The sequence below is a fragment of the Hemiscyllium ocellatum genome, chromosome 11 (genome assembly GCF_020745735.1).
Source record: "Hemiscyllium ocellatum isolate sHemOce1 chromosome 11, sHemOce1.pat.X.cur, whole genome shotgun sequence".
In the NCBI taxonomy this organism is placed as follows: domain Eukaryota; kingdom Metazoa; phylum Chordata; class Chondrichthyes; order Orectolobiformes; family Hemiscylliidae; genus Hemiscyllium; species Hemiscyllium ocellatum.
The window spans coordinates 11,368,395-11,380,396 of NC_083411.1; the positions used below are offsets into that span (position 1 = coordinate 11,368,395).

At 40.0% G+C, this 12,002-nt stretch overlaps 1 protein-coding gene across 1 annotated transcript; it reads left to right on the top strand.

The window, feature by feature from the left end:
- The first annotated feature begins 231 nt into the window (after window positions 1-231).
- On the top strand, window positions 232-11,637 carry LOC132820088 (lysozyme g-like). Its single transcript, XM_060832008.1, has 5 exons — window positions 232-288; window positions 2,548-2,634; window positions 4,694-4,890; window positions 8,202-8,340; window positions 11,308-11,637. The coding sequence occupies exons 1-5, from the start codon at window positions 273-275 to the stop codon at window positions 11,439-11,441; spliced, it is 573 nt and encodes a 190-aa protein (XP_060687991.1). The 5' UTR covers window positions 232-272; the 3' UTR covers window positions 11,442-11,637.
- Window positions 11,638-12,002: the final 365 nt, after the last annotated feature.

Here is a 12,002-nt window from a genome sequence, read left to right on the forward strand (position 1 = left end):
CAAACATTTACTAGAAATGTGTTCATCCTAGATTGATTGGTGTTCAGCCCAGCACACATCACCCCTCCTGCCACAACTATCATATTTGATGGAATTGGTAAGTTACTGCTCTTCACACTTTACTGTAAATCTTTCTTTAAAAATAGGGGGGAACTTCAGTGTGAAAAGATTCTGAATAATTACCAAGAGCATTCTATTCTGATGACATATCCGGTATTTGTGTAACTTCCAGCCACAGCCCAGTTCATTTGATTTCCTATGTGACAGCAGCAATGTGCACAGTAATTGGTGAGTATTTCTTCTGATATTCCGTTAGGCATTCATATTTCAAATTAATGTTAAGAGTCAAAATATGCAATGGGTAGCATATTCTGATCAGTAAGTTCAAGAATTGTAGGATAGACAGGTAGGGGGCTGCAAGAACACAGCAAGCCAGCAGCCGGAGGTGGAGAAGTCGATGTTTCAGATGTAACCCGTCTTAAGGAGGCAAGCATTGAGAATCTTAAATGCGGGGATAGAACAGACAGATCAAATGCCTTGTTCCTGTACTTTTGCTTTTAATGCCATTTTCTATGCATTAATTTGAAAGTTAACATTAAAATGTAATTTTAAGATGGCGGGAAATAATGTTTTACAAGGAGTAAGTACTGTTTCTGTACTCTCATAGCTATGAAACTGATGAAAGAATTTACTCCAATAACAACAATTCTGGCTGAAATCAATTGCCCAGCAGAGTCAAAAGTCCCTTTTCCCTCCAAAGGTCCCCTTCTCCTCCAAGGGTGTCACTCCTCATGGCATTGCTCTACGCTAACAGTCACACTGTAGTTCCCTCCTCTGCCCCGACAGATACAGAGGGGCAGGGAACGTTAGCCAGAAGCAAAGCTACTTCAAATGCCCCTATAATCGGTAATACAGAAGGAAAAACTTTGGGATATGGACAGGAGGCATGAAATGATGAGGAGGAAACAAAGGGAACTCAGGATGTTAGCTCATTTCTTTGTTCTCTTTACTGAGCCAGTCAGAGAGTATTAAGCACTCGCCAGTTTCATGCTGTCCTATACTTTTGCACTTATCATTCCAACTTTATTTGGTATGGTAAAGGAGAACATTGGGTAACTAGTTGTATAGTCTCATTATGCTACACTGGTCACAACATTTGTGTGAAAAGAAATGCAAACAAGTGTGGAAGATTGAAAGTTTGTAGCACTGGATGTTGCAGTAACAGTTGCTCAATGATGTTATGTCCAATTTACACAATCAATAATCATGGCAGTGCAGCCTCTTTAGATCACAAGACATTATGTTGGCAGTTGATCTGTCTGCTTTATCTGACGGTCTGTGCATCCCATAGCCCTGATGTTTATAGGCAACAGGAGCTGAGATGGATCTGGCAGCCATGTTGGTTCATTGTCCCTTTCCACGACAACACAGATTGGGGCATCTTAACATTGACACAGTTGGAAAAGGACAGGAACATAGGTGGATAGGCAATTTCCATGATTAAAAATCCAATTACAGACGATGTGTCAATATAGGTTGACCCCACCCCATTTCTCCATTACGATCGAGGCACCAGCAACAAAGGGAGGTAACCTCCCAGTGATAATCCAGGGATTAAGGATTTTTGAGGTAAAGCGAGTCACCACTAGGGATGTCAGAGCTAGCAACCCAACTTCCTCCAGCACGGAATCTCCTCTAACAATCGCCCACCACCCCCAACCCCATTGCCTTGAAGAGGAACAGGCTGCTGTACCTCTGGTCAGTAACCAAAGCTTCCCCAACTGCACACGGGGACAACTTGGAGGGGTCTTGTCATGAATTGCAACCCCTTTGTCCAAAAATCAGGGTAACCTTAATTTTCCATCCAATATTTGAAACATTCTAGAGTTCACTTGTACTGATTAAAACTTATATTTTAAAAGCAACATTTAATAAATAATGCCACTCCCTGGCTCTTCCCTCATAGCTCTACTAATTGTTAATCTTTGAATTTTTAATGAAAGGTGATATACAGAGTGTCATATAGAGCAGACAGGACATAAGATAGAGAGAAGCTGTTCCGCGCATACAAGGAGTGAGACGGCATCGATCTACAGTGCTGCGCAAACAATTTCAGAAAAATCTTTGTCACATAGTTTGTAGTTAGGGTATGAAATGCACTGTCTGGAAGTGTGGTGGAGGCAGGTTCAATTGCAGCATTCAAGGGGTGATTATTTGGATTGTGAAGCTGCGCAGGAATATGGCGAATGGGAAGGAAATTGGCATTAAGTAATAGAACTGGAGCAGGCACAATGGGCCAAGTCACTTCCTTCTGTGCTGTAACACTTCAGTGAGACTGCATCTCCACTGAGAATGGAGATGTTTCTTCTGCTTGACTAGAGTCAGTTACCTCAATGTGGGGAGCACTCCTGGGTCAAATACTCCCCAGAAGCTGCTTTAGCCTTCACCTCACTCAGGATCAGAGGATACATTATGGGCACTACTGCTGCATTTGCTTGGTGTTTGCCACTTTTCCATAACTCAGCCATTTTATCTTCATTGTGCTAGATACCTCCATCTATGGTGATATCACAAAGGTTGATACAACTGGTGCTTCTGATAAAACAGCAAAACAGGACAAGCTGAGTGTAACAGGTGAGGAATCAACATAACTTAACATTTCCATGATTGGTATGCATCTGCAATGTATAGGGATACTTTGAAAGTGAATTCCCATTCACAGTTGTTTTATCAAGTTTTACTCATTCTGCAATTTGCATTCAAAATTGAGACCTTTATTGGAAAATTATGTTGGTCCTATCAGGAATTCTTTTGAACATAGTTTTAATGAGATGATGCTTGGGCTCACAATCTGACCTTTATCCCTTACCCACAGCACTATCCTTTACATGGTGGCATGGTGGCTCAGTGGTTAGCACTGTTGCCTCACTGCACCAGGAGGGTTGGACCAAAGTGTCTGTTTCCATGTTGTACATCTCTATGACTCTCTGAAATCCATGAACAAATTTATAAGAAGCCAGAGAACTGGACAAAAAGAGTACAATTTCCAATCATTTATTTGGGATGGTGGGGTCAGTTTTAATTGTCACGTTGAAAGCATGTATTTTCTGAATATTGAAGCAAACTTAAAGTGCAGGCTTAGCTGCCCGAATGGAAAGGCTGGGACACGGGCTGTTCCAAAATAGTTTCATGAAACAATTGGCTGTTAAAGTGATACCCGAGTTTTGGTTACTGTTTTGACAATGATTCAAATTTAGCCAATGACTTCAAATTATGCCCAGGATACTAAAACTCAATTGAGTTTGAATTTATTATTTTAATGACATTGGATCAATGAGAAGGAATGATGTTGGGGGTATAAAAAACACAGGCCTTTTGAAAATTGAGCAACTGCCACGAACAGCAGAGCAACTACTACAGAGCCGGAGACCTAACTGCCCATCTAAAATCATGCTCTCAAAGAAATTAGGAGACACACTATATCAAAAGGAACCTTTTCTTGTAACTCATACTCACAGCAAACAGAAAGTGAAACACCTAGGGAGATCAGCACATGGAAGACTGAAGACATCAGAGAACCCAGAGACTCTGTGGACATGAAATTAAGTTAATGTAACATCTAATAGTTGTCTTATTGGAACAGAATGTTAATAGGTTGTGTTCAGTTAGGCAAAACAATGTTCAGTTTTTAATAGTGCTGTTTATTTCAGAACTGCAAGGTGGTTCAGTGGTTAGCACTGCAACCTCACAGAGCCAGAGAGCAATGTTCAATTCCACTCTGTCTGTGTGGAGTTCACACATTTTCTGTGTGTCTGCATGGGATTCCTCTGGGTAGTCCAGTTTCCTTCATAGAGTCATAGAGTCAAAGAGATGTACAGCACGGAAACAGACCCTTCAGTCCATCCTGTCCATGCCGACCAGATATCCCAACCCAATCTAGTCCCACCTGCCAGCACACAGCCCATATCCCTCCAAACGCTTCCTATTCATATACCCATCCAGATGCCTCTTAAATGTTGCAATTGTACCAGCCTCCACCACTTCCTCTGGCAGCTCATTCTATTCACGTAGCACCCTCCGCATGAAAAAGTTGCCCCTTAGGTCTCTTTTATATCTTTCCCCTCACACCCTAAATCCATGCCCTCTAGTTCTGCACTACCCGACCCCAGGGAAAATACTTTGCCTATTTACCCTATTCATGCCCCACATAATTTTGTAAACCTCCGTAAGGTCACCCCTCAGTCTCCGACGCTCCAATGAAAGCAGCCCAGTCTGTTCAGCATCTCCCTATAGCTCAAATCCTCCAAAGTCCAAAGATGTGCAGATTAGGGTGGATTGACCATGCTAAATTGACAATAGTGTTAAGTGCATTAGTCAGAGAGAAATGGGTCTGGGTAGGTTAGTTTTCAGAGGGTCGGTGTGCACTTGTTGGGCCAAATGGCCTGTTTCCATACTGTAGGGAATCTAATCTTCCATTCGGAAAATAAGTTATCTTTCTTTACATATTGGAAATTAGGAGGTATCTTTCACTCCTTCACACTGTTAACGGATTACGAGGTGAGGCAAATTTTTCTGGACGTTTAGTTTTAATTAACAGAGAGGTTCTATTTCTCTGTCTGGTGGTTACAGCACACAACACACATGTTAATGCCAAGTGCAGTGCATTAGATTTTTATTTGAATTTCTTTTTCAGGTGTTGCTGCCTCTCATAAGATGATGAGCATGGATTTGAACAGAGTGAACAAGTACAAGACTTTGATTGATAAAGTTGCCTGTGCCAAGCAGATCGATCCAGCCATAATTGGTGCTATCATCTCCCGGGAATCCCGTGGTGGCAATGCCTTAGTAAATGGATGGGGAGACAACGAAAATGGTTTTGGTCTCATGCAGGTAGGCAGCAAGTCACTTTACGAAACCCTGCAAGCAGATCTACATAAATACACAGATATTAGGAACAGAGTTAGGCTATTCAGCCTTTCTGTACCATGGTTGATCGGATTGTGACCTCCAACTCCATATTCCTCCTTCAATAACCAGTGACTCCCTGATCATTACAAACCCAGCTATGAGTGCACCCAGCAGGTCAGACAGCATCTGAGGAGCAGGAATGTCAATACTTCATCAGGAATCCTTCAGCTGGCTTCCAGCATCTGCAGTCTTTACTGTTTCCTCCTCAAACCCAGCTGCGAGCTAGGTTCGATGGTAGATTTTCTGTTTCTGCTCAACCATGGAGGGGGAAAAATTGGTGTGAAAGCAGTGATTGGGTATGACAATCATGCAGTGCCCTTCCACACACCAAAGACAAAACATGCAAGTTGTTCCTTGATTCTGGGGCATTCATGAGGCTAAGGTATGGAGTTACACAGAGGAAAGTGTTTCATTGATGTGAAAAGAGTAAGAAATAGTTTATTTCTTTTCAAAGTGGATATTCTAGAGGAATGAGTAGATCATTAAATACCATGCCCTAATTACAATTATACAAGGCATCAGCCCACAGATCAGGATCATTCTTGGGTTGAAGTCATTTGAAAATATAAGCATAGATTCATATATTGATTCTTGCATATTACAATCCAGCTAGCTGTACCCTCATATTGGAAACGCAGATGCATTTAAATATACAACGTGCAAAAGGGCTTTTAAGTTGCAAGATATCAGAAAAACTAAGCAGGATTCCTTCTTGATTTTCTCATTATCTCTTAATTCACTTCATAGGTCATGGCTCATTTTAGTTTCACCCTGAGAGGTGAGCAGAGGCATATTGGTAAAATGCTGAAAAAGATCCTTCTTGCATTGTTACCAGCAGGCGAGTAGGTTTAGAGTTACTGTTTTCAATGGCATTTTATTTCTAGTCATTCATTCCTGGTGTCAGCACTGAAGAAGGAATGATGAAAAGGTGCATTCCTCGGACTGTGGTTGCACCCACAATACTATTAGCAAGGGAGAGCCAAGATTTTCACACTGCAACTGTTAAGGAATGGTAATATAATTCTAAGTCAGAAAGATCTGTGACTTTGAAGGGGAACATGCTGGTGCTTGTATCACTTGTATCTGTCCTTGTCTTTCTAGATGGTAAAGATATATTGTTGAAGAAGACTTATTGAGTTATTGATATGTGTCATCAATGGCACACGAATAGTGAAGGAAGTATATTTTAAGTTGATGTTAGAGATAAATATTAATGGATTCATTTTTGCAGACAAACTAGACCAAGCACCCCTTTAGAAATGGTCCCATGTCTCTTTTGGGAAACATCATGTAACTCTTGAGAGAGAGAAATTGCTCTTTTGGGAGAGTTGAAGGTAACATTGATAGGAATAAAAGGGAAATAAACGCATTGAATTTGTCAAGTAGAGTGGAGCTGTTAAAGGAAGTCAGGAGGCGAGCTAGAGAAGAAGCGTTGTTGAGTGTGTGGAACCTTCTCGGGATAAAGAACAGCAGAGGTCTTTTGCAGGTTTGGGACAGTATGACCCTGAGCTGGGGTAGGGCTGATTGCAGGGAGAGTAGGTGGCAACGCAAGTCTGAGAATTTGGAACAGAGGATCTGAAAAAATGTTGTCAATGTGTCAGGACATTTAAATCTTTGCTATTTAAATTTTTGAAAAAGGCAACTCCATAGCATTAAAAAGAACAATGCTTGCCATTTCATTCTGCCTGTTGACATAAGCCTGGGGATTATCATTGCAGGATTAAAGCTGCATTTTGTAACCTATCATTATCTCAGTGGGATCTTTGTCAGTTCAGAGTTTGATTGACAGCTCCAAGGGATTGTTAATTCTCCAAAGTGGGACTATGAGTACAGATGCATTTTCTTACAAGGATTTAAAGATTATTGCAATAAATTGATTTTTTTAATCAATCGAAGTACTCTTTCAAATGTTGTGGATTCTTCAGTTAGAATTTTAGAATTTAATTTAATTCCATCTCAGATCCTGAGATGTAACCACTTCGCCTCTGTTTTGGAGCCAGGGAGGTAGTGACACCAGTTTAAAAAACTGATCAACACACAGCAAAATCATAAACCATCAGGCAAAGGTCAGTCCTTCAGTGACAGCCTGCATGACAGAAATATCAACGACATGAGTAAGCCATTCAATCTAGTCAGTTTTCCACATTCAATGAGATTGTGACAGATCTATATCTCAGCATTATCTCTGTATCACTTACATAACAGAATTCCATCAATCCAGTCTTGAAAGTTCCAATTGTCCTGCAACATTTAGGGAAGGCCTTGCCCTTCAGCATTGTTACTGCACTTCTGAGGCAGAAACAAATAATTTTCTGGGGCCTTGTCATGACACATGGTGGAATCTCAATTCAATAACAAATCTGGAATTAAGGTGTTAATGATGGACATGAAACTGTTGTTTTTTTTCTCTTCAATCATTCACAGGATGAGGGCATTGACAGCTACTTATTGCCCAGAGGACAGTTGAGAACTAACCACCTTGCTGTGGGTCTGTAGTCACATGTAGGCCATTCCAAACTTCCAGCTCAGCACTGTCCCCATGACTTGTTCTACCTGCCTATCTTCCTTTCCACCTATTCACTCCCCCTTCCCCCCCACACCTCGACCTATCACCTTCATCCCCTCCCCCACTCACTATTGTACTCTATGCTACTTTCTCCCCACACCCACACGCCTATCATTTATCTCTCAGCAACTCCCAGGTAAGGATGATAGTTTCCTTCCTTAAAGGAAACTAGTGAACCAGATGAGGTTTTCCAACAACCAATTCACAGTTATCATTAGACTTTTAATTCCAGATTTTTTTTTATAAAGTGAATTCAAATTCCACCATCTGCTATGGTAGGATTTAAATCCTGGTCCCTAGAGCATTGAGTCTCTGGATGAGTAATCCAGTGATAATATCATTAGGCCATCACCTCCTGATGTTGTTGAATGTCAATAAAAAAAACCCATCTGATTCACGAGTGTCCTTTCGGGTAGGAAAATGTATGTCGAACTTACAAGAAACTCCAGATCTGAGCAATGACTCTCAATTGCCCTTGGAAATGGCCTGGTGCAGACTCTGTTTAAAATCAACAAATATTGACCATGTCAGTGACATCCACATCTCATGCAAGAATACAATGAAATCCAGAATACAACATTGAAATCATCCTGATATTTATGTTTGAATATATTCTCATTGCTCTAAGATCTCTGTGCATGGAAAAGAAATGTAATGTTTATTTCAGGTTGACAAAAGGTGGCACAGAATAGTTGGAGAGTGGGACAGCGTGGAGCACCTACAACAGGCTACTGAGATACTGATAGACATGATTAAATCAATAGCAGCAAAGTTCCCAACTTGGACCAAAGAACAGCAGCTCAAAGGTTTGAGACTTTTCGTTTACATATAGTCCGATAGCAAGGAATTTATCAATAAGAATTCATTCCAACATTAAAGATGTATGTACTGCTTAAGGTCATAAGTAAGCCATTCATCTCCCCAAGTCTGCCCCACCATTTTGATCTGCCTTATGTCTCAAATGCTGTTATGTATCAACTCCCTCCTATATTTTCAATAGTCTAGCTTTAACATACCCCTGGGGTAGAGAATTTCAGACATTCACACTCTCTGGCGGAAAGGAATTCCTTCGCTTCTCAGTTTTAATGCGTGTTCTGCTGTTCTGTAACTATGTCACCTAGTTTGTGATTCACTAACTAGCAGAAACATCTTCATGACATCCAGCCTATCAGGGCCCCTCCGAATTTGAAATCTGTCTATAAAATTACTCGTTATTCTTCTAAATACCAATGAACAGAGGCCTCATCTGCTTGGCTGTTCTTGCAATATCAATTATTCATACCAAGAATCAACTAATTGAGGCGCTGTTGCATTATCTCCTTTGCGTAAAAACGGGTGACCAAAACTGAACACAGTAGTACAGGTGTGGCCAGAACAAAGAGCCTGTATTGTTGTAGTAAAACTTACCATTAAACTCCAACCACCAAGAAACAAAGGTCAAAATTCCATTTGCCTTCTTAACTACTTGTTGAATCTGCACGCAACTATTTGTATTTCATGCACAGGGAAAATCAGATCCCTCTGAGCTGAACTTTCTTTAGTGATACTGTGCTTTGTTATTCTTCCTTCACAGTGCATGACCTCACACCTCCCCACATTCAATACCATCTTTATAGACATTCACTCAACCCATTCAAATCTCCTTGCAGACAACTCACATTTTCATCATGCCCTCCTTGTATTATCAGTCAACATGGATTTATGACAGTCTGTGTCCTCTTCCACATTAGCATACAGACAGTAAATAATTGAGGCCTAAGGACTGATCCTCGTGACACTCCAAGTGTTACATCTTTCCAACCTGAAAAAGACCCATTAATCTCAACTCTCTTTTTTCCTTCGTGTTACCCAATGCTTAATCCATTACCCCAATTTTGTGAGCTTCTACCTTTGCAATAAACTTTTATGTGACATCTTCAAAAATGCCTTCTGGAAATCCAAATGCATCACATTGAGCGATTCACCTTGATCAACTCCTCAAAGAGCCCAAAGATAGTTGTCAAATATGATTTTCTTTTAACAGAACTATGGTGACTCTGGTTGCATTATGCTTTTCTCAATGCCATACTATTTCTTCCTTAATAATGGATTGTAACATTGTCCCAATGACAGATATTGTTTGGGTAGCCTATTGTTTCCTGCTTTCTATTTCCCTCCCTTCTTGAACAGAGGTGTTACATTAACAGTTTGTCAGTCTGCTAAAGTCCTCCCAAAAACCAGTGAGTTCTGAAATCTTCCTTCCACTATCTCTACCGGCACTTCCTTTGAAACTCTTAGAAGCGGGCTTCAAGTCTTCGTGACTTGTCCACCTTTAGTACCATTAATTCATCAAATACTTCTTCTTACATGATAAAGACTGTTATAAAACCTTTTGTAATATTGGCGTTTTGCTTGTGTGTTACTTTGGGATATTTGTAATATCTGCTATTGGGAAAACCAATCTGAAATCTTGGTCTTAATTACTTTCCATTTCCCTGTTATTAACCCCAAATTGCATCTTGCAAATCCCACACTTACTTTAGCTAATCTCTTTCTTTGTATATACCTGGAGAAGCTCTTACTACTTGCTGTTATTTTATTAACAGTTTACCTTCGTAATGAATTCTCCCCTGCTTTTCAGTCATCTACTGCTGTTTTCTCAAAGAAGAAGCCCAATCCTTCAGCCTACCGCAATTCGTTGCCATGTTGCATGTCTTTGATTGGCTGCTCTCCTGGACTGGCTTTGTTAATCACGAGTAGTTCTTCCTTCTCATTAAGTCCTTCTTTTTGACCAGGATAAATTTTTGTTCAGCATAATGAAATAACTGTTTAAATATCTGCCATTGCTCATCCATTGATTTCCCTCTTATTTAGCAACCCACTTTAGATAACTCTTTCTTCATAACTTTTTGATTGTGTTTATTTAAATTGAGAACACTGTATTGAGACCTAAGTTGCTCACCTTCAAGGTGAATTTGTAGTTTTGCCTTGTACTGTTTGCTATTCTTTAGATTATTCTTAACCTTTAATTAAAGCTACCTCATTAAACATTATTAGATCTAAAATAGAGTCATACAGTCATACAGCAGTTGTGCAATGTATTGGTTTAAGAAATGATCCTTGATCTCAACAAACTTGCTTCAGTGTTACCCTTATTCATCTGATTTATCTAGACAAGATGCAGATTTAAATTGACCATGATAATTGTAGTATCTTTCCTCTATATATATATATATAAACAGTCATCGAGAGGTACAGACTCTTCAGTCCAGCTCATCTATGCCAACTGGATGTCCTACATTAATTTAATCCCATTTTGCAGTTTTTGGCCCATATCTCTCCAAACCCTTCCTATTCATATACCCATCCAGATGCCTTCAAGTGCTGTAATTGTACCAGCCTGCACCACTTCCTGCAGCAGTTCATTCCATACATGGTATCACCTTGTGTGTGAAATTTATTTTTCCCTGAGGTCCCTTTTAAATCTTTCCCCTCTTATTTTAACCAATGCCCTCTTTTGTTGGACTCCCCACCCTCTTAAAAAGACCTTGACTATTTACTCTATCTGTGTCCCTCATGATTTTATAAACTTCTATAAGGTCAACCCTCAGCCTCTGACCCTCCAGAGAAAATAGCCCCAGCCTATACTCCCTATCACTCAAACCTTCCAACCCTGATGAGTTTAATTTTGCTTGATAATATCTCCCACAAAGCACTACAAGACATTTCACTATAATGCTATTGAATGCATGTTGTTATTGCAGTAAATGCATGTTCTTGTCCCTATATTACAGGTGGGATTTCAGCATATAATGCTGGGACAAGAAATGTTCACACTTATGAAAGAATGGATATTGGTACCACTGGAGATGATTATGCTAATGATGTGACTGCAAGAGCCCAATGGCTGAAGAGTAATGGATATTAATTCATCAACATTTTTCTTTCCATTGATACTGGTCTATCTCTGGCAATAATTCCCTTAACATTGCAGTCTATAAAACATCAGAATACTTTTTAATCCTCATACAGTATTATTAAGTAAAGTCAATTAAACTTGGATCTCAAAGAGATGTAATCACCTAAAATGCATTGGTAATAAATATAGACATCAAACATAAAAAGTACACTTGTAATTTTCATTAGTGATGTCCATGCAAATTGGGCTGAAAGGAGTAGGGATTATTTAAAAGCAAGAGATTATGTCAAAACCACTTAGATTCGCACTTTCTACTATTTGTTAAGTTAGCTCAAGGTTGAATTTGCCCAGATACATCTAGACTTCATGTCAATCTGGGCCAAGCCAATTGGTGAGACAGAAAATCGAGAGATGCTCCATTATGCATCGAGTTTATGGATAACTCAATCGTACAGGTCAAAGAACTAAGAGCAATACGGCACAGGAACAGGCCCTTCAGCCCTCCAAGCCTGTGCTGACACATTTTGTCCTTTCATACTATAACTGTTTTCATTTACAGGATCCCATTTC